We start from the raw sequence: 18,984 nt of genomic DNA on the forward strand, positions 1-18,984 counted from the left end.
TTCCCGGTCTTGGAATCAACCTCGCCTCTCCCCTTGGCTCACCCAAGCAGGAAAAACCACCCACACTGTCAACGCTATCCCCCAAAGCTGTCTCCCGCTTTATACGGCGCGTCGCATCCGCGCCTAACGCCAAAGCACTCTTCCAACCCAACAACGGGGGCTCGCCCAACAGCACACATAACACTCGCAATGGCCTGCTATCCCCACCCATGCCAGACATACCCCCGCTTCAGCCGGCGCTGGATGAAGAGCCTGCACGTGGGAGCGAGAAGACGGACAGCATGGACACTGCCTCTTCAATTGGTGCGGACGGGCTTAGCGGACCAGCATCGATGATGAACCTCTCGATACCTCCTGGTCGGAGACGGGCAAATACAAAAACTGGCCGACCACCGCCGAGCCCGAATATGTCCGTGGGCAAGCCGCCAGGTGCGAAAGAGGGCTTCAGGAGAACATATTCGTCTGCCTCGATCAAGGTGCGCCAGGTTGAAGTGGGCCCGAGTAGTTTTCAGAAGATTAAGCTGCTGGGGCGGGGAGACGTGGGAAAAGTATATCTCGTGAGGGAGAAAAAGTCGTCCAAGCTGTATGCGATGAAAGGTGAGGTCGTCTTTCCCCATTTGGGAGCTTGCGTGCTGAGCAGGACCACAGTCTTGTCGAAGAAAGAGATGATAGAGCGAAAGAAGATCAAGCGTGCCCTGGCCGAGCAGGAAATCCTCGCTACTGCAAATCACCCATTCATCGTCACGCTGTACCACTCCTTCCAGTCTGAAGACTTTCTCTATTTCTGTATGGAATACTGCATGGGCGGCGAGTTCTTCCGTGCGTTGCAGAACAAGCCCGGAAAGTGTCTCAAAGAGGATGAGGCGCGTTTCTACGCTGCAGAGGTAGTCGCAGCTCTCGAATACCTGCACCTTATCGGCTGTGTGTATCGGGACCTCAAACCCGAAAGTAAGTGCTGCACATGCTAAACCGGGAAGAAGAGGAGCTCATTTTTCTGCACCGACACAGATATCCTTCTCCACCAGTCCGGGCACATCATGCTCTCAGATTTTGACCTGGCCAAGCAACACACGTCCGTTGGTGGTCGGCCGGCCGGTGTTCTCCGTACCGACCCGAATGGGGTGAGTCCGGTGCCTCGCACCGTCGTCCCTCAGTGCCGAGGTATGCTGACAAAGCCACTCCCCTAGCCTCCGCTCGTTGATACCCGGACCTGTATCTCGGACTTCCGAACGAACTCCTTTGTCGGCACGGAAGGTGAGACCCGGCCGAACTCTCTTGCAGGAATCATGCACTAAATACGATGTCGATGACGTAGAGTACATCGCTCCGGAGGTCATTAACAACAAGGGCCACACCGCGGCGGTGGACTGGTGGACACTGGGGATCCTCATCTACGAAATGATCGTGCGTACCCGGAAGCCACGGTGTGGAGGCTAGATCTGACGTTCCATCCAGTTTGCGACAACCCCTTTCAAGTCCAACAACCGTCTCAACACCTTCACAAACGTTCTCAATGCCGACCCGTGGTTCCATCCCAATGCGCCGGTTTCCCCGTATGTCGGGCTCCTACGGGTGCAATTTTCGTCGGCGCTCACCTTTTCTTTTTTTTCCCTCAGCGCCTGCAAAGATATCATCTTCCGACTCCTTGACAAGCACGAGAGTACCCGACTAGGAAGCCGGTCCGGCGCGAGCGAAGTCAAGAACCACAAATGGTTCAGCAAGATCAACTGGGCACTTCTTCGCAACCAAACTCCACCGGTTCGTCCTCCATCATTAATTATGATTATGTAATGCGTGATGCTGATCAGTAATGCAGATCGTGCCTTCCACCTCGAATGGCATCGACGCCGTCAACTTCCGCATGATGCGTGACTCCAAGTCACTAGACCTCGAGAGCCAGGTCATCGCTGCCACCGCGGGACGGCCGGTACCGGGCACGCCGGGGCTGAACGAGCCTGACGGGATGGACATTGGCAAGTCCTCATCCCAGGAAGATCTCTTCCAGGGATTCTCCAGCATCACCTTGCTGCATGATGGCGAAGCATAACGCTGCGCCGATACCTTGTGTTTGACTTGAGTTATTTTCGGACTCTGCATTATTACTACCATACTTCATTCCCCCGTCAGCACATCATTCTTCTTCTCCTGCAAAGAATCACTGTCATCAATCTTCTCTCCGTGTAACTGAACATCCGCCCCATGCTAGCGCTGCATCTCCTCCCTCATTCTTCTCACACACTTCTTGTTGTCATTTGCCATTTTTGTTCTCGAACCTGTTCGTTCGATCTCGTCTATGTCAATAGTCTGGTGTCTTCGTGTTGGATATTTCACCGAAAAAGGACTTTGGAGCATTCCAACCCAAAATCAAAATCATCAATCAAATTAATAGACTGTACATGTGCCTCATCACTCCGTCCTAGCCGGATATCGGCGCACTTCGCATGAACTATTGTCGTACGACGGCCGATGTCTCGCAACATGAAGCCCGAAGAGACCCTAAGGATAACGGAACGGGTCGAACACCCGGCGCCGCACTCTCCGCATTCCTGCTTCCCGAGCGTGTAGGCAGAGCGTGACCTACCGCCCTTGGAACCTACTCCACCAAGCCCTGAACCTCGCGGTATTGATCTTTGACTGGTCCTCACCCTCCTTCGGCTGAGCAGCGCCCGCCTCTGGGGAGGAGTCGGTCAGCCCCGACCAGTGCTTGCCGTACTTTGCCACTCCGGCAAAAACGACCCTTGCCTCCTCTTCCTGAGCTTCGAGCTCTGCCAACACCCGGGCTGCAGAGGTCTCGTGGAACGTTCGTAGTTCGGCTTCGAGTGCCCGGATCTCGGTAAGGATCTCACCTTTGAATCGCTCGTGTGCGAGGTGCGCGCGCGTCATTTGCATCGTCTACAATAGGTTGTGTTAGATTGTCGGTTTGAGGGGGTACATAATGCAGCGGGGTAAAAGATGGGGAAGATAGAAGATGAAGCAGCGTGGACACCGGGGAGATCGGTAAAACACACCGCCTCGTCTCGCGTGGGCAAGATGAATGTAAGGGGATTGAAGGAAAAGACGCACGAGGAACACGGCGCTGCCTATGACGACAATTGGCCCCCAGGTAGGGAGGATCGAGATCCAGAAAAACCGGTGTCGTTCGCTGCCTGTGAGTTCGCGGAAGGGGATCTCATGGTCGTTTGGTGGTGGGTGGGACGAGGAGGTCGAAGACGAGGTCGAGGACGAGGATGAGGAGGAACTGGAGTTGGAGCTGGAGTGACGGCCCAGACGAGGGAACGATTTTGTAGGAACCCGTGGAATGAGGATGGACTGGGGGCGAAGGGGCATCCGAGGCATTGCAGAGATTTACTGACGTCGGTAGTCGAGGAAATTGCAAGTGAGTGGGGTTCAATGGGTCTTGGCGGGGTTGACGTGGACTGTGCGGTATGCCCCTTGTGCCCTAAAGTGTTCCGTGGGGAAGTGTTATTCTTCTTTTTCGGGTGTCGGTGCGTGGTTGCCGGTGAGAGTACGAAACGGGTCGGCAGAGTATAGAATGGGTTGCTATGAGGGATGAACTAGGATGACGATGGACTGTACCGTTCCTCTTCGGCCAAGGCGGTGTCGATTAATGGATTGATGAGAAAAGAGCGCCCACGACGGACGAATTATCGTGGACGGTGTAAGATGGGCTGCCGCGTGGAATGACGATGGGGACTAGAACTGCTTACTCATCATTTAGGTGTCAGCGGTCTATGACATCGCCGTGATTTCCGGAAGCACCCGAAAGCGTGGCGGGGCAAAGAGAGGATATGAAAGCAGCCGTTAGTCACCACAACTAAGAGAGCTCACCTCCTCCGAACTGCCGTATCTGACCAGCCCAAAACTATCCACTCTCCTCCGAGGTTCGACATCCCATTCCTCTCTTCTCTTTCCCAATCATCTTTCTCTTCCTTCCCACCACCTTCTACTCCAACTGTTGACTCCCCTCACTTCAACCCACCACCAACTCTCCGGTACATGCCCTCAATGGCCAACACCGACGCACGCGCAATGTCAGAGCTAGATCACGACCATGATCACAGCGTGAGCACACGTCCCTGGAATATCTCCCGCCTCTATCTTACCCAACCCTCCCCGACGTAATGTTTTCCTAGTCAGAAGAACCTGATGATCTCGACAATGCCAAGAAACCTGGCAGGAAACAGAACCCAGAGTGCGTCCTATTATCAGCCATTCTCCGTGATCCTTATTCACCGTCGATTGCGTTATCAGTGCTCAGCAACAAAGACGCATTCAGAACCGTGTAGCTCAGCGTGAGTTTAGGCTAAGGAAACAACAACGGGTGCGTGTCTCTGTCTACCAGCCTTGCTCCAAACTGAGTGCATACATGCTACTTCAGATCCGCGACCTCGAAGCACGCGTAGAGATGCTCTCCGCCGGCCAGGGCCAAGGCTACGAGCAAATGCGCAACATCCTCCGTGCCATCATGGCGGAGAATCACCATCTCCGGGGCATCATCCGCCAACTCACCGAATTCATGGCTGAGGGTGTAGGCGGGTGCCTGCCCAAGATGGGCTACACCAAAGAGAGCTTTGACGAGCTTGTAAATCGTGGAGAGACCGATACGGCTTTCTATGCGTACGATGCATACAAGAAATCGCGCGGATCTAGTCAGCCGGGGTCTGGCAACCTCCCGCAGCTATCTGCGATCCTCCCGGAGGCGGGCGATGGGCCAAATAAGAAACGCAAGAGGGCAGAAACCGACACGACTGAAGATGTGAACTCAAATGACACCCCCTCGACATCCCCTCCCATCGCTTCCAATCTCACGTACACCACCAACGGCGTCTCCTCCCCCAACGCGATGCAGACGTTTTCGGCACTCCTTGATGGCGGGTACAGCGGACAGTCGTACAATACTTCCCAATCGTTGTCAAATTCCCAGATGCGTGCAAATACTGTGCCCCAGTACGGGTTACAGAACGAGTCGATGATCCCGCGCAACTCGAACATCTTCGGCGCATTCAATGGTTATGAAACGTATAACCTCCCGCCGCCGCCACCACCCCAGGAACCGCAGTTGATGCAACTTGCCCGCGACTCAGCAGAGAACACCATGCTCCTGAACAATGTGGAGACTGCTATCGAGGCCGCGAACCCGCGGCAGCTCGAGGCGGGCAAGCTAATCAAGTACCACCTGAGCAATTACAGGAATAACCACAATTACTGTCTGCCGATAGCTCTCCGCCCCACCCTTGTGCAGCGCACGATCGCGCACGGTACGTCCCAAAATTCTGTTTCTCAGTTCCCTTCCCCCGCGCCGACGCCGGTCCCCTTCGCTATCTCATCCCCTTCCTCTTTCTCTGCGCCTTCCTCCTCTGCTGCTTCCATCATCTTCTCCGCTCCTTCTCCCGCCTCGCTGCGGCGTCTGTGACCCCTCGTTCGTTCCATGTGCACGTGCAGTCGCAGCGCAGCCAGGCTGACACCTGCTTCCCTGCAGACCCGATCATTGACGGCATCCCCGCGCCTGTCATGCGCGATCGGATGATCCTTCTCAAGGGACGGTATGATCTTGTCGACTGCATGCACGAGTTCCTCAAGGGTATCACAATACATGGCGATGATGTACTAGCATATACGAACTGGGAGGTGTCGGAAGTATGGTTGAAGAAGTATGGGTGAGTGCCCCGCATTCCCCCTTCCCTGAAGAATGTTGCCTGATTGGATTACCCCACCCAGATTCCTCGTCGACGAAGCGACTGTCACTGCTATCAACCGTTGGCGGAAAGAACGCGGCGAGCGCGAGATCATGTACGAAGACCTACCAACGATGGAGGAGCAGCCCCAGATGCCTGTGCAACCCTACGGCGCAGGCCAGCAAACGATTGGTTCCATCTAGCTGCCCTCTTCTCCCCCGGCCTCCGTATAGTGCTCGCTCGCATTGTCCTGATTCTCCCTCCCTACCCTTGGACGGCGCCCGTCCTCTTCGGTCTTCGGCTATTCGTTGGACCCGCATTTGGCTGCCTCAGCATCTTCTTCTGCCCTCTCTCCCGTGTTTATCGCTATCGCTAGTCGTTCTTCCCATTCTTGCTAGACCCCCACACCGGCCCCCGCATCGCATCGCATCGCACCACACTCCCTCAACCCCACCTTCCCACATTCGTTTACGCCGCAAGGTCCCGCGCGTTCCTCGCGCCCCCTCTCTCGCCTGTTGTTCACCCGTCTGCTCGTATGTTCATATGTCCCTGCTTGTCTGTCTGTCTGTCTGTCTGTCTGTATTACTGCCCTCTGTTTTTTCCTATCTCTATCTCCCTCTCTATCGGTTCCGCTCGGTTCCCACAAGTCCCAAACCCAAACATAGCTTAATTCACCGGCTGGAGCTGCCAAGGCGGCCAAGCTCCCGGTTGTTATTACTAGTACTCTCTGTAATTGTTCCACAATTAGCTATCTAAGATCTTGATCCAGACTGGAATGAACTTCCCGTGTGTATCATGTTCAGGTGGAATGGGTGCGGTGCTTGACTCATTTAGCTTGATTCCCATAAGTTCAGCTGCGGCGCAGCGCGCAGTTTATTCACATCCAATCTATTCCGATATCTAAGCCAAAAATGAACGACAGCAAGACCCCCGACTCTAGTAGCGAGTGAGTGACTTGACCTACTGACCTACTCCTCCCGCTCTCGCCCCTCCCGTTCCCGGCGCTCCCTCTCGTGCTGTTCGGCCTCCTCGTGCGAACCCCTACGTCCGATGAGTCAGCGTCCGCGGGCCCCGTGAGCCCGAAATAGGAAGGGTAACAAGAAAGGGGCCCCGCGCGGCCTGGGGATGGGCTGGGGAAGGGAAGGACGGCGGTGCACGGCGTGGAGTTGGCTGGGAGTCTAGTCGCAGGGGCCGACCGTTCCCCCGAGAAAAAGAAGGAAACAAAGAGTGCGCGAAGGGTTCCATTTAATGGTAGGCCATGGGAAGGCGGGCAGTGCCCGTGGAGTTGACCGGTCTACTCGTCCGGGAACCGTCCGTTCCCCCGAGAAGTCAGGCAGGAAACCCCCAAAAATGAAGCCACAGCGCAAAACGTCAACTTTGTAAGAAAGTGAAACTCACGGCAGTGGGTTCTCCTGGATCGGAAGCGTGCACAAGAATGTCAGGAAAGAGATCACAGTTTGGAGGATGAAGACGACGCGCAGGGCTTGAGCGTACGAGTCGACTGCTGCGGCTTGGGTGGGTGGGTCGAGTGTTGGGATCAGGGCTGTGGAATGCCGGATGCGCTCGATGAGCTGTTGGAAGGATGAGCTGGTACAGTGGGGCATGAGAGGGGAGGGGGGGACGAACTTCTTTTGACCCGGGACCGGTGATCCGTTCATGGAGGTACTTGTTCAGCAACCCCTGTACGACAGCACTTGACAAGCTCACGCCGAGCACCTGTCCCGTAGTACGAAACAAGTAGGAAACTATGGCACCCAATCAGTACAGTGTTCGTTGTTTTCCTTGCCATTGACGACGTACTCCCTGTAGCGACGGCCAGATCTGCCCGATCGACACTCGCGATCAGCGCTATCAACGTGCTGGTTATCAAGCTGCTGTGGCCAAACCCGCTGGGGATGATGTCGAACCAGAGGTGGAAGTCGGAGGTGTTGCGCGTCCAGAGGGAGAAAAGGGTGGAGGAGAGGATGGGGAGGAAGGCACCGAAGAGGTTGAGAGACCAGTATCGGCCTGTGTGCCGCATTATCCTGTTTTGTGTCAGGGAGGGGAGGGGAGTGGGCAGGGGCAAGGGGAGAGGGCATACCAGCCTGAGAAGAGAGATCCGATAGAGAGGGCAACACTGTTCGGCAGCAGGTGCAGACCGGACTCCGTAGCAGACGTGAGGCGCACAGCGGAAAAATACTGGTTTCCCTGTTTAGGTCGTCTTCATCTGCATGTTGGGGACTTACGAGAGGGACGTTGTACAGTCCTGAGAAGGCTGATATGCTCACCAGCCTGCTGGGGGTGAGCACAACCTCACGCTCAAGGGGAGGAGCTTACAGATTGGTAAGAGCGACGAAGAACGGGTTGCGCCTGACTAGCAAGCGCAGGGGCATGACCGGCTGGGGTGCGACCCATTTCTCCACCACGACAAAAGCGACCGTGCTCGTTCCTCCGGCAAGTAAAAGGCCCCAGACAGCCGGATGAGTCCAAGGGAGTTCCTCGCTCGTGTTTAGGCTTATGCCTAGCAGGGAACAGCCGACCGCTAGGACGAGGGTGAGGGAACCGAGATAGTCGATCCGTTTTATCTTTTCGCTGAGGGACTGGGCCTGGGAGGGCAGGTGGATCGTGACTTTGAACAGGACAATGACGTAGGAGAGGACGAGGAAGGGGATCTGGATGAGGAATGCCCAGCGCCATCCTAGCCGGTCTGAGGGATGAATGTACGTGTTAGTCGATGGACTCTCGCTCGCCTTTGGGGAACGTACCGTTCAGGAAACCACCGAGCGGACCGCCTAGCCCTGCACCGGCGCCGAATAGACTGCTTCTTTCAGCCTATCCAACCCTACAAAGAGCTGGAAACTCACATATTCGCACATCCTTGATACAAGCCCCGGTGCTTCAACGGTATCAGATCCGTGACCACGATCGAGCTCACTACGTATTCCCATCAGCCACTTTCCCCGTCTTTCTAGTCTAGCGCTGGGGACGTAGACGCACCGGTCATGATCCCCCCTCCTCCCATGCCCGCTACGGCACGGGCGATGATAAGGAACCTCATGCTAGGCGCTATGCCGCACAGGACGGTCCCGATGCCAAAGAGTGTGAGCGCTAGGAGCTCGGCGCCTTTCCGGCCAAGGATGTCCGCGAGTCGGCCGTACTGGTCAGCCGCCAAGGGTTAGTTAGTGCTGGGTGATGATGGGAGGGAGGACGTACGAGAGGCGTGAAACAGCAGACGCTGAGCAGGTAGGAAGTGCCGAGGTAGGAAGCCTGTGTGTGAGTGCAAATGAGGGACGCTGTGGGAGGGTGCAGTGGGACAGGAACGCACCTCGTGGGCTTTGTTAAAGTAGCTCCCTATTGGTGTCAGGAGGGTAGCCACGATGGTCCCTTTCCACACGGAGTTAACATGTCCACTCGCCAGTAACCAGAGTAGTATGAGACAGACACACCATCCAGCGCACCGAGGAAGACAGCGCTCCATAGCCCAGTGAGTATCCAGACGAGGTCAGCGCGGGAAGGGTGATTGAGCGGTTTTGGTTCTTCCGAGGGAGGAGGGAGAAGAGGATCTTGTTCTGTTGGAGAAGGAGGGAGGGAGCCGACGGTCATTGTGCTTGTGCTGTTAATTGAATTGTGCCAGCCAGGGAGCAGAGCGGGGAGATGCTGGGAATGACAGCCAGATGAGATGAAACAGTCAAGGTGAGAGTGGATAATATACAAAAGTGCAAGTCTCCGTCCAGTTCAGTCGTATGGTCGTACAAGTCCAAGAGCGCACCCTCCCACGATCATCCTCCCATATCCGGTCATATCCTCCACTCTGATTGGTCAACAACGAAGAGCGCCCACCCTGTATGTTCCCGTATTATGTCATCCGTCTATCAACTCAGGGCGCTATCAGTGGCAGTGTCACCAGTTTTTGACCCGTCATCTCTCTGTGAACGCACTTCTACTCTGACAGTGCGAGGATGTCGACACTCCCATTCCTCTGCCCTTGCATACATCGACCACGCACGCTGACGTCACTGCGACATCATACGCAGAACAAAAGCCGATGCCCCCGTGGACTAAGCTCAGACGCATCTGGATCAAGCTCGTTCGCCCAATCGACATCTTCGCATATATCGCGTGACTTGCTCACAAAGTTACGCGCCTATTCACTGCGTAACCCTCCGCCTTCTCCTTCTGCTGATCCTTCCCCTCCCAAGCGTCATGCCATTCAACCTGATTACTTTTCACGTGCTGTACAGCGAAGTGACGCACTTAAGTCAACGTTCGCTTATAGGAAACTAGACGCTGCGATACAAGCCTCACTTGCACTAGACGGTGGCTACTCTGCACATATACAATGTGCTGATCACGTATGGGCAGCGTATACAGAACTATGTGACACAGTCCCATCTCTTCCACCTTCACTCCACAGGCAAGTACTCACAACTGCAATCCCAACACGTCAAGGAACTCTACGCCGAACCGCTGCGTCCAAATGGTTCGAACCGCGACTCAAATCCCTCGAGCATAGGATATTCTCCGTCCTCCGCCAGCTACGACAATGCGGTTCTCCTCCCACACGCGCGGACTATGCTTTCTGCCTATGGGTGTTCGCCCAGACGGGGCGGTACGAGAGCGCGCTCTCACTTTGGAGGGAGATGCGGCAAAGCATGCAGGAGGGTGACGAGTGGCTTCTCCGCTTGCTGCTCTCCTCTTTCCTCCTCCGATCAAAAGGGCGAGGGTTCGTTCGCCCAGCAGCAGAAGCAGCGCACCTGAGCACACAGCTCCAGAACATACTCACAGATATAAGGCAACAAGGCGTACTCCCTTCTCCCTACCTGCTCGACCGCATCGCCCGCATCTTGAGGGAAGTAGACGCCCTTCCCCAGTTGGAAGCATTCTTCCGCCTATGGTACGGCCTCGACCTACACCACCCGGACCGCATCAGCTCAGAGTTCGTCGCCGCCTGGGGCCCTAACGCCGTCCCGCCAGGGATAAGCACCAACGCGCTGAACACGCTCGTCCGTGCCTATTCCTGGCAGCGCGCCCCATGGCAGTCTCTACTCGTGTACGAAGTCCTCTGCCACCCTTTACCGCAACGCTTCACCCGACCTCCTTCGTCCGACTCCCAGCTAATAGCCTTCGACGAGCAAGACGAAGAGGACGCAACGCTCCCCTTTGGCACCTACCTCCGCCCATCTCCCTTCCCCACCAGGCAGGCGATACCCAACACGACAACGTACGAGAACCTCATCTCCAGCGCATACTGGGCGAACAACATGTTCCTCCTCGTCCATTTCTTCAACTGCATGGTCTCCTCCGAGCTGCTGGAACAGGAACGCGCCTTTACCCGGCTGGAGAAGACGGGCGTCTGGGCACCCCCGAAACATCGCACGAGCGCATTGGCGGTATACTTGATGGGAAACGAGCTGATGGACAAGCACCGAGGTTGGGAACTGGGCTATGTGGTGAACGTACTCCGGAAACTGGTGGAGAGGAGACAGGGCTGGATCGACAGGGCTATGCTGGCGCTGAGGAGGGAACGGGAGGCGGGCGGCATGAGGGGGAGGACGATACGTCCTAGGCAGTGGGAGGAAGGGAGGTCTGAGGAAGGGTCGTTACCGTCTTCGTACTCCCGCCAAACGCAAGACCTGAACCAAGAGCAAGTTGAAGAGGAAGAGCATAATCGAGAGCGAGATAGGGATGAAGAGGGAGAGAAAGACCCCAGCGACTTGCCCAACACACCCAACCTCGGCCCCGGGCCATTCACGACCCCGCAAACGAAAGCCCGCGCGCTGATCTTCTACCTCTACCTAATGCGTCAATCCACGCACCAAATCCAGTACCACCTCGACATCCACCTCCCGCACGCGCTGGTCGTCGTCGACCGGACTAGGCTGAACAGGAAGGAAGTCCAGACGACGTGGAGAGAGGACTGGCAGATGGCGCGCTTGCAGAAGGTGCTCGAGGCTCGGGGAGTAAGGACTGTGCCTCCGCAGAAAAGGAAGGGGGAGGAGGCGCAGGCGCCTTGGATGAGAGCAGAGGTTGGGAGAGCAGTTGGGATGCGTGGGAGAAGGGGGAGGCCAGCTTTGACTCGGAGGAGTAAGCGCCAGCCGGAGCCTGTCCAGCAGGGGATATTTAGCAACCCTGTGGCTGCGGCCAGGGGGGCGCTGGAGAGCGCTGCTTCGGTGCTGGTGAAGCCGTTGGAGAAGATGGGATTTTTCACTTCGGACAAGTCTGGGTCTAGATAACGCATTCCATTCCAGAGGCAAATGAATCCTATTGCTACTTGCTGATACTTGTTCTTCCTTGCACTTGTTGATCACTGGATCACTGGATCGCATCCTCACATCCTCGCCCCTCCCTCCCGTTTCCAAACCACGACTCTCTCCCTACCTTTATGCACCCCATCCGCGCTCAACTCACTAGGCCGGTCAACAACCTTCGTCCACAACCCCCTCCCAACACCTAGCGCTTCCTCATACGCGTCCACACTAACGGAATAGGGCGGTCCTCCCTCTCTCTCCCCGTCCAAAGGCCAAGCAACAGCAACGAGGTACCCTCCGGGGTGGACGAGCTCTGTCATCCTCTTCCCCCAAGGGTTGCGGAGAGGGGGAGGGATTGCGCAGAAGAACGTGTAGTCGTATGCTAGGGTGAAGCCGTCCTGCGGGATGGGGAAGGTGAGGAAGTCGGCGGTTTGGAAGTGCACGTTGGGGGGAGCGTCCAGTTGGGAGTTGAGGAATCTGGGGGTGGGGGTGGGGGTGGTAGGTGAGTGTGAGCGTGAGTGCGAGTGGGAGGGAGGGGAGCGGGGGAGGAACGCACGCTTCGGCCCTCTCGACCGCTCTGGTAGAAAGGTCAATTCCCCACGTCTCCAGCCCCAGCCTGGCAATAAACACCGCATCAAACCCCTACACCCATCAAACCCAACTCAGCGCACGCCCATCACTGTACCACTGTGCCAAACTCACACGCCCACAGCCAGGAACGAGCGCCCGCCCCTCTTTGGGCACGGGGAACTCGCCGCTGTCGAGCACTTCTTTCAGTAATGGGCGGACGCCGTCCGTTGTCCGGTCGTGTGTTTCCCAAGGGGTGACATCTTCCTGCCTATTGAGGTATCCAACCCAATCAGCGGGCGGGCGGGCGCTTAAGCAGAGCCAGGGGCGTACCAGGCTTTGTCCCATCCAGCTAGGGGGACGTCAGCGGATGGAGTGATGGCGCAATCCCTGCAGGCGATGAGTGCGTACCTTCCTCCCCGTTCTCTTTCATTATCTCCCTCAAGCGCTGTACACCAGCCGATATGGGAGGTGCGCTCATCTCCGATGTGTACCTGCAATATGGGTGAATTGACCTTGTGCGAGTGGACTGGGTAAGTGCAGCGAGGGATATGAGGGATATGCAACGGGGAGTTGCCTTACTCAGCAGCTTTATGGACCAAAAGGGATACATCCACCAAGCTGTACTTGCCAGTGTGATCAACCGCTCTCCCAACCGGGTAATTTACCATTACCCGCAGCACAGCCACGCACATCATTGTCTGTATTAATAGTTGATAACAACAATGCCCAACATGGGTAGAACATCCACAGAAAGCGCCCATGAGCTGAACGGCTCGCGTATCAACTCTCTACTCCGCCCGGACGGCGGGGAAACGCTCACCGCCGACCAGCTTATGATGGGGACTGATGCATCCTAGGGCTATATCATGACGATCATTACCCGATCATGCACATCTTCTCGTAACACGCGTTGACGGCAACATGTTGCGTCACTCTGTCTGACCGGCGAAATGATTCACCAGAATCGGCGCCGCGTTGGGCATCATCGGCGATAACCTGCGAGGCACGTTTGTGCTGGCACGGCTGATGTTCACGTTGCTCGACATCGGGGAATTGCGCTATTGGACAACGTACTGCCTGCGTTTCCCAAAGTAGCTCCTCACTCCCGGTCTCCTCGGTGGTCCGAGAATCCTTCGGCCGAGTACCGCTGAACACGTCCAACAAGACCCGTCTACCTAGAGATCAAGCGCAGAACTCCCAGTTAGAATGTCCTAGCGCACAGTCGAACACTCTCTGAGAAAAACAAGACTATGATATGTATTCCTCCGCATGCATACTTTGGGACGACTTGTAAAGGACTGGACATCTGCCACCTGGCGGTGCATGTAGAGTAGCGAGGGATAGACGGTACACGATTCAGAGACAAGGGGTACGAAACAAACAAAATTGAGAAATCGGGGGTAACGAAATGACGGGAGGGTTCGCGCACGAACGGGCGACCACGGTTCCTGGCGTGTATGCGACCGGGGCGGCGGCGGGTGGGGGACGAGGACTGCTCGCGGGCATGACGGGAGGGAGGGAGGGGTGATTGTTCGGTGGCTGCGGATGAGATAGGCTAGATCGGCGACTCCGGCGACAACTCAATGCTCAATTACTGAGCCTCACGCCTGTAATATCCACCGCCTCTGTATCCCGATTAGTGGTCGATCGGACGACTCGGCACAAGGACTTACGGAGGGCCGTAGAAGTTGTCAGCTGCGGGGGCTACACCGTGACTGTCAGCCAGCTCGGGCTCCGGCTCCGCTTCCCGCTTGCTACTGGCGCCCCAGCTGGAAACACTTTAGTGACTAGTTTCTTCGCACAAGGTCGGTGGGACAAACCTGGGACCGTAGAAGTTGTCAGGCGTAGGAGGGGCTACGTCCCGCTTCGCATCCGAGAAGACTCTAACTCATACTTTCAGCGTACTGATAACAAGAAAGATAAAATGAGGCGTACGGTGCACCGTAGAAACTGTCCTCCTTAGGAGCCACAGCTTCACGCTTCCCATTGGAGTAGAACCTGATTGATCCCGTCAGCGTGTTGACACTAAAGAGGTTGAAATGCGTCGTACGGTGAACCGAAGAAACTGTCCTCCTTGGCCCCCTTGGCAGCCTCTGTGTCACGTTTCGCAGGGGAGAAGATCCTGATCCATCTCGTCAGCATGTTGACACTAAAAAGAGGTTGAATGCGGCGCACGGTGAACCGAAGAAACTGTCGGAGGAGGGAGGGGCTGCGTCACGCTTTGCGCCCGATTCGAGCCTGACCCAGTCGGTCAACCTAGTGTTACAGAAGAGGTGTGCGATGGGACATACTGTGGACCATAGAAGCTGTCCTCCCTCGGTGGGACGGGCATTGGGGCGGCCAGGGCGAGGCCAACGAGGCCACAGATGAAAGCGACAAGGGTGAACTTCATTTTGAGGTGTAGAAAATATTCAAGGGTTGGATGGTCAAAGAGTGTGGGTACTTTGTTGAGACAATGTTTCAGGCAAGTGTGTCAGGGACTTGAGGAAAGGGGAGAAGGATAAGATGTATATCGAGAGAAGGATGAAGTCGAACTAGCGATTTAGAGGGAGGGAGGGAGTCAGAGGCGCGGCCAGTGAATGTCGAGGTATGAGGAACGGCTAAGGGGGAAACCACGGTCGAACTTCTGACGGAGATTGACCGTGTAGGAGAAAGGGGGGGGGGGCGTCTTATAGATTGCTGTGTGACCGTATGACTGGCGAGGCGGGACGAGATTCAGGGCAGGCGAAGCACCATAGAGAAAAAAGAAGCACACGGGAGAGCATGCATCCCTCTCAGGCTCGGATCACGCACGTAAACCAATTCATCGAACACGCGCACAGCTCAAAAGCCTGTCTTCAAACAGCATCAATTCCGCCCTTCTTCTCAGGGACAGTCAGTCTAGGCACAACTCACAACAGCACATTGCCCTTGTTCACTGGACCAGCCCGTCAACAATTCGCACCGGCAGCCTTTCTCCTTCGGCGGAGACGGATCGACAGCAATTGATCAATTCAGTCCACTGGAGGCGATGCATCTGGATATGGCGTGAGGTACCGACCCCTCCCCCGGTCAACTGAGTTTATGACACTCACTCGCACCGGTACCATGTCGACCTCATCGGCCATTGGAGCAATCGTATTCCGCAGTAAAGACTACAAAAAACCGCGTTGACAACCATGAATAATGGCGCTGACGACGCCCGCTTCAGAGTGTATCCCCTGCCCGGAACGGAGGCACTTACCGCGCGACCAGATACCAGAGCGCCACATACATCACCGAGCGAGCAAAATTCGTGTCGTCCACGCCATTGGTTCAACCAGTCCAAGCCAAGTAATCAAAGTGATGCCGGGCTCCGGACCATTCATTGGGCGAATACTGCCGTTTTCCCGCCTGCCCTGTGCCGGCGATCCTTTCTTTCGGCACAGGGCGATGTACAGGGCTGATGCTCTTCATCAATTTGAGTGATCTTCATCAATTTGAGCGATTGATCACTCTGAGCGCATCCGGTTCCTTTCAAAAAAGTGGTAAATGAAAGCTAATTAAGCGTTCCACCATGAAGGTGGGGGGACATGCCGGTCCAGTCCGCAATTTCCCCAATAATTTCGCCAAGGTGTTTCGATTAGCTGCCGGCGACGCAAACATGCGATCCCGTAGCTTTACTTACTTGGCAGGCAGGCTACTTCACCTTTTACTGATATGCGTTGAACTGGAAGAAGATATAGTTAGATTAGGACCCTTTTCTAATAACTGTAGAAAAGGAAAGCACATACCGAAAGTTCGGGTGTATGCTGGATGTAACCCTCGGAGATAGCGGGTGTATTGTTGTTGCTGCGCCACGTAGGGTGTTGAACCACAAAGGCACTCTCTTGCGACTTCCGGGCCCTGAAGGTGTGTTCTCGCCTTATTTACTTCAAACATGCTTTCCATCCTAATCCCGCTAGCAGTAAAATTCGGGAGTGCAATTCCCGGAGCGTGACGCTAGCTCTTTGACGAACGAGGAAAGCGCCACAGCATTGCACCATAGCCATTTTCCCTCGGACGTAACTTTGCGTAGCGAGTAAGCATGACGTCATTGGACATCTAGCGCATCACAGTTGCCCATCATCTGCCCTGGCCAGGTTGGTTCCTTGATAGATTTGCTCCATGATCGTATGGGCTTCAAATTTAGCTGATGAATCGAAAGATTTTGACAGTGACTAGAGGAGTAGCTGTGTCCCCCAGCGTGCTGCCGGGTCGGGCTCCATTCAACGTATCCTTGATCGGGGACTCAGATAGCCTCCACCCACCACGTCCTCGGAGCAAAAAGACCATAGTGAGCTGACTGGCATTACCGGTTGTAGCACAAGCAGCATCCTTGATTGCCATACACTTCCTCGGGTATGTCGGAGGACCGGCCTCGAGGTCGGCGGAGTTGTGATACCGACCTCGGGTAGCCGTAATGGCGCTCATCAGCTGACGGGTCCGAGAAGTGGTTGACTAACTCAGTTGACAGAGAACCGGGCGGTCAGGGTAGGTCCTGCACAGTCATTCGTGTTTCGCATGGACAAGGGGAATACGCAGGGTCTTGTGAAAGGCGATTGATGAAACTTTGATAGATAGCATGAAAGGCGATTGTAGTCTGCAGACCGTCCGCAGAGAGTGACGCGCGTTGTTCGGTCGTTTTCCAGCATGTATATTCATTCAGCCGTTTTTCAATGAAGATGAAAGAAATAAGGAAGGAAATGTATGCGAAATGGCGCAGAGATGAGGGGTTTAACAATGGTTAAGGCGGGACCGAGGCTCACCCCTATCCAGCATGAAAAGTTCCGTGACGCCACATCTGCCTGTTTTCTGCTTGTCGGGCCGAATTGGCAATTCACCACAGCTGCATTATCGACTCACGAAGGTATTCCAATCCATATATTTCATTTTCTTATCAGCTAATACGACCGCTATACCCAGAAATGCCAAATATCCGTGTTCTACGAGACAACGCTGTGCGGAAAGGCGTGAAGGCGCACGAAATCGTTCGCCGTGCATACCTCTATGTCGCACGCAACCAGACGCTTCCCTCGCCCCTGCGCTACCAGGCCATGCTGCAGCTGAACAACTTTGGCCGATATTCTCGTCCGACGGTGGTCAAGAGCCGGTGCACTGTCAGTGGGAGGGGTAGGGGGATTATCAACGAGTTTGGACTGTGTCGTGTGAGTACAACCTTTACTGCTGGGTATCCGTTGCACTGATTCTGATCACTTCCACCTCTAGTATCAGTTCAGGTTAAAAGCGCTCAAGGGAGAACTTCCAGGCGTATCCAAGGCATCGTGGTGATAGTCGATTGGGGTAGACGATACAATTCAACTCTTCGTGTCTTAACTAGAGGACGACCGTAAGTGTCACATTGCAGAAAGTCGCTCAAACGAAACCCACCAAGAACACGCACAAACCCGGATTCCACCGCTCCTTCTCCCAGATCCGCTCTAATATCATCTCCGACCATAGCGACTTGCTCCCCCTTCCATCCTCCTTCTCCAGGTATGCCCTCCAAACTAAGCTGATAGAACATCCTCCCGGGCTTGCCCACGATCTCTGCCTTCACCTCTGCTGCCTCTTCTAACGCGGTAATGAAAGGTCCTGGGCCCAAGGAGAGAGCACCATCCGTATCGTGGTAATATCGCGCCCGGTGTGTAGCTATAAGTGCTGGGGGCTTATGACCCGCCAGTAACGGGGTTACAGTGCTCGGTCGTTCAAGCTTAAGGATCCGGAAGGCTTCGTTTAGCCGAGGGTAGGACAGTTCGGAGGGCGCAAGACCGACGACGACACAGTCGTGCTCTCCTGCCTCTGGTGTAGGGAAACTCTTCTTAGCCGACTCGGACAGGAGCAGCAGGGGGTTCCTAGAACACGTCAATCATGAGCACTGCAGAACATACGTTGGGGTCGCTTCAAACGAATGCGATGAAATCGGCATATGCCCCTGGAAGACTGTCATGATCATGATCATAAAACTGACCGAGTGCGAAAGGATACAAGATAACTAAACTACCGTCTGGAGGGTGGGCTTAGCTGACGTCAGCTCCTTGAACGCTTCCAACTCCTGCACACGTGCACACTTCGCTTCACGACGCTCGTTCAGCTGGCCTCGCGCCTCCTCCAATCTGGTCTGTGCTTCAATATACTCTCGAACGCGTGCCGCCAACGGTTCCCCGTTCATGAGGCGAAGCTCTGCGTTCCTATGTTGAAGAAGCTCCAACTCATGATCAAGATCTACTTCACTAGCCTCGACCAGCTGCTCTTCAAGCCGAACCATCTTCGTCGCGATGCAATTAAGCACCGACTGCAGCACAACCAGACCCGCTGGCGTGAGTTGGCCAGTTGCTGCTTCCGTATGCGCAACTTCCTGCCGAGCCTCTTCCCACATACTCCAAGTATTGTCCGCTGAGCGATCATAGACGTCGCAGGCAGCGTTCACCCTCGTGATCTCGCTCTGGAGGTAGCGATTTTGGACGACCAGAGTGTCTGACTCTAAAGGGGTGCGAGGATTGGGCTTGCATAGA

General features: G+C 55.4%; 7 protein-coding genes across 7 annotated transcripts; 4 read left to right on the forward strand and 3 right to left on the reverse strand.

Moving 5' to 3' along the window:
• Positions 1–281: 281 nt before the first annotated feature.
• Positions 282–2,047, forward strand: DACRYDRAFT_91474 (Pkinase-domain-containing protein; the record flags this gene model as incomplete). Its single annotated transcript, XM_040777009.1, has 8 exons — positions 282–597; positions 649–948; positions 1,009–1,121; positions 1,188–1,254; positions 1,316–1,404; positions 1,456–1,553; positions 1,617–1,758; positions 1,817–2,047. 8 exons carry the CDS (start codon positions 282–284, stop codon positions 2,045–2,047), a joined length of 1,356 nt encoding a protein of 451 aa, XP_040624490.1.
• Positions 2,048–2,391: 344 nt separating this feature from the next.
• On the reverse strand, positions 2,392–3,428 carry DACRYDRAFT_24975 (uncharacterized protein). Its single transcript, XM_040773944.1, has 2 exons — positions 3,064–3,428; positions 2,392–2,892 (listed from the first exon to the last, which is right to left on the reverse strand). The coding sequence occupies exons 1-2, from the start codon at positions 3,334–3,336 to the stop codon at positions 2,578–2,580; spliced, it is 588 nt and encodes a 195-aa protein (XP_040624491.1). The 5' UTR covers positions 3,337–3,428; the 3' UTR covers positions 2,392–2,577.
• Positions 3,429–4,005: 577 nt separating this feature from the next.
• Positions 4,006–5,878, forward strand: DACRYDRAFT_111635 (uncharacterized protein; the record flags this gene model as incomplete). Its single annotated transcript, XM_040769270.1, has 6 exons — positions 4,006–4,062; positions 4,134–4,192; positions 4,252–4,321; positions 4,379–5,405; positions 5,480–5,657; positions 5,719–5,878. 6 exons carry the CDS (start codon positions 4,006–4,008, stop codon positions 5,876–5,878), a joined length of 1,551 nt encoding a protein of 516 aa, XP_040624492.1.
• Positions 5,879–7,069: 1,191 nt separating this feature from the next.
• Positions 7,070–9,257, reverse strand: DACRYDRAFT_58706 (vacuolar amino acid permease; the record flags this gene model as incomplete). The annotated part of the gene is made up of 12 exons (XM_040775513.1): positions 7,070–7,246; positions 7,302–7,420; positions 7,476–7,699; positions 7,756–7,853; positions 7,901–7,946; positions 7,992–8,361; positions 8,420–8,472; positions 8,519–8,588; positions 8,652–8,811; positions 8,868–8,921; positions 8,980–9,038; positions 9,101–9,257. The coding sequence occupies 12 exons, from the start codon at positions 9,255–9,257 to the stop codon at positions 7,070–7,072; spliced, it is 1,587 nt and encodes a 528-aa protein (XP_040624493.1).
• Positions 9,258–9,613: 356 nt separating this feature from the next.
• On the forward strand, positions 9,614–11,887 carry DACRYDRAFT_111637 (uncharacterized protein; the record flags this gene model as incomplete). The annotated part of the gene is made up of 1 exon (XM_040769271.1): positions 9,614–11,887. The coding sequence occupies one exon, from the start codon at positions 9,614–9,616 to the stop codon at positions 11,885–11,887; it is 2,274 nt and encodes a 757-aa protein (XP_040624494.1).
• A 37-nt stretch (positions 11,888–11,924) lies between these two features.
• DACRYDRAFT_119267 (S-adenosyl-L-methionine-dependent methyltransferase) lies at positions 11,925–15,103 on the reverse strand. The gene is made up of 12 exons (XM_040770756.1): positions 14,764–15,103; positions 14,648–14,710; positions 14,523–14,594; positions 14,408–14,470; positions 14,293–14,355; positions 14,146–14,241; positions 13,902–14,097; positions 12,881–12,963; positions 12,803–12,821; positions 12,605–12,740; positions 12,459–12,544; positions 11,925–12,379 (listed from the first exon to the last, which is right to left on the reverse strand). The coding sequence occupies exons 7-12, from the start codon at positions 13,976–13,978 to the stop codon at positions 11,983–11,985; spliced, it is 798 nt and encodes a 265-aa protein (XP_040624495.1). The 5' UTR covers positions 13,979–14,097; positions 14,146–14,241; positions 14,293–14,355; positions 14,408–14,470; positions 14,523–14,594; positions 14,648–14,710; positions 14,764–15,103; the 3' UTR covers positions 11,925–11,982.
• A 2,187-nt stretch (positions 15,104–17,290) lies between these two features.
• On the forward strand, positions 17,291–17,791 carry DACRYDRAFT_24979 (uncharacterized protein). The gene is made up of 3 exons (XM_040773945.1): positions 17,291–17,339; positions 17,396–17,637; positions 17,699–17,791. The coding sequence occupies exons 2-3, from the start codon at positions 17,398–17,400 to the stop codon at positions 17,759–17,761; spliced, it is 303 nt and encodes a 100-aa protein (XP_040624496.1). The 5' UTR covers positions 17,291–17,339; positions 17,396–17,397; the 3' UTR covers positions 17,762–17,791.
• The last annotated feature ends 1,193 nt before the right edge of the window (positions 17,792–18,984 follow it).

This window comes from Dacryopinax primogenitus (assembly GCF_000292625.1).
Source record: "Dacryopinax primogenitus strain DJM-731 SS1 chromosome Unknown DACRYscaffold_22, whole genome shotgun sequence".
In the NCBI taxonomy this organism is placed as follows: Eukaryota; Fungi; Basidiomycota; class Dacrymycetes; order Dacrymycetales; family Dacrymycetaceae; genus Dacryopinax; species Dacryopinax primogenitus.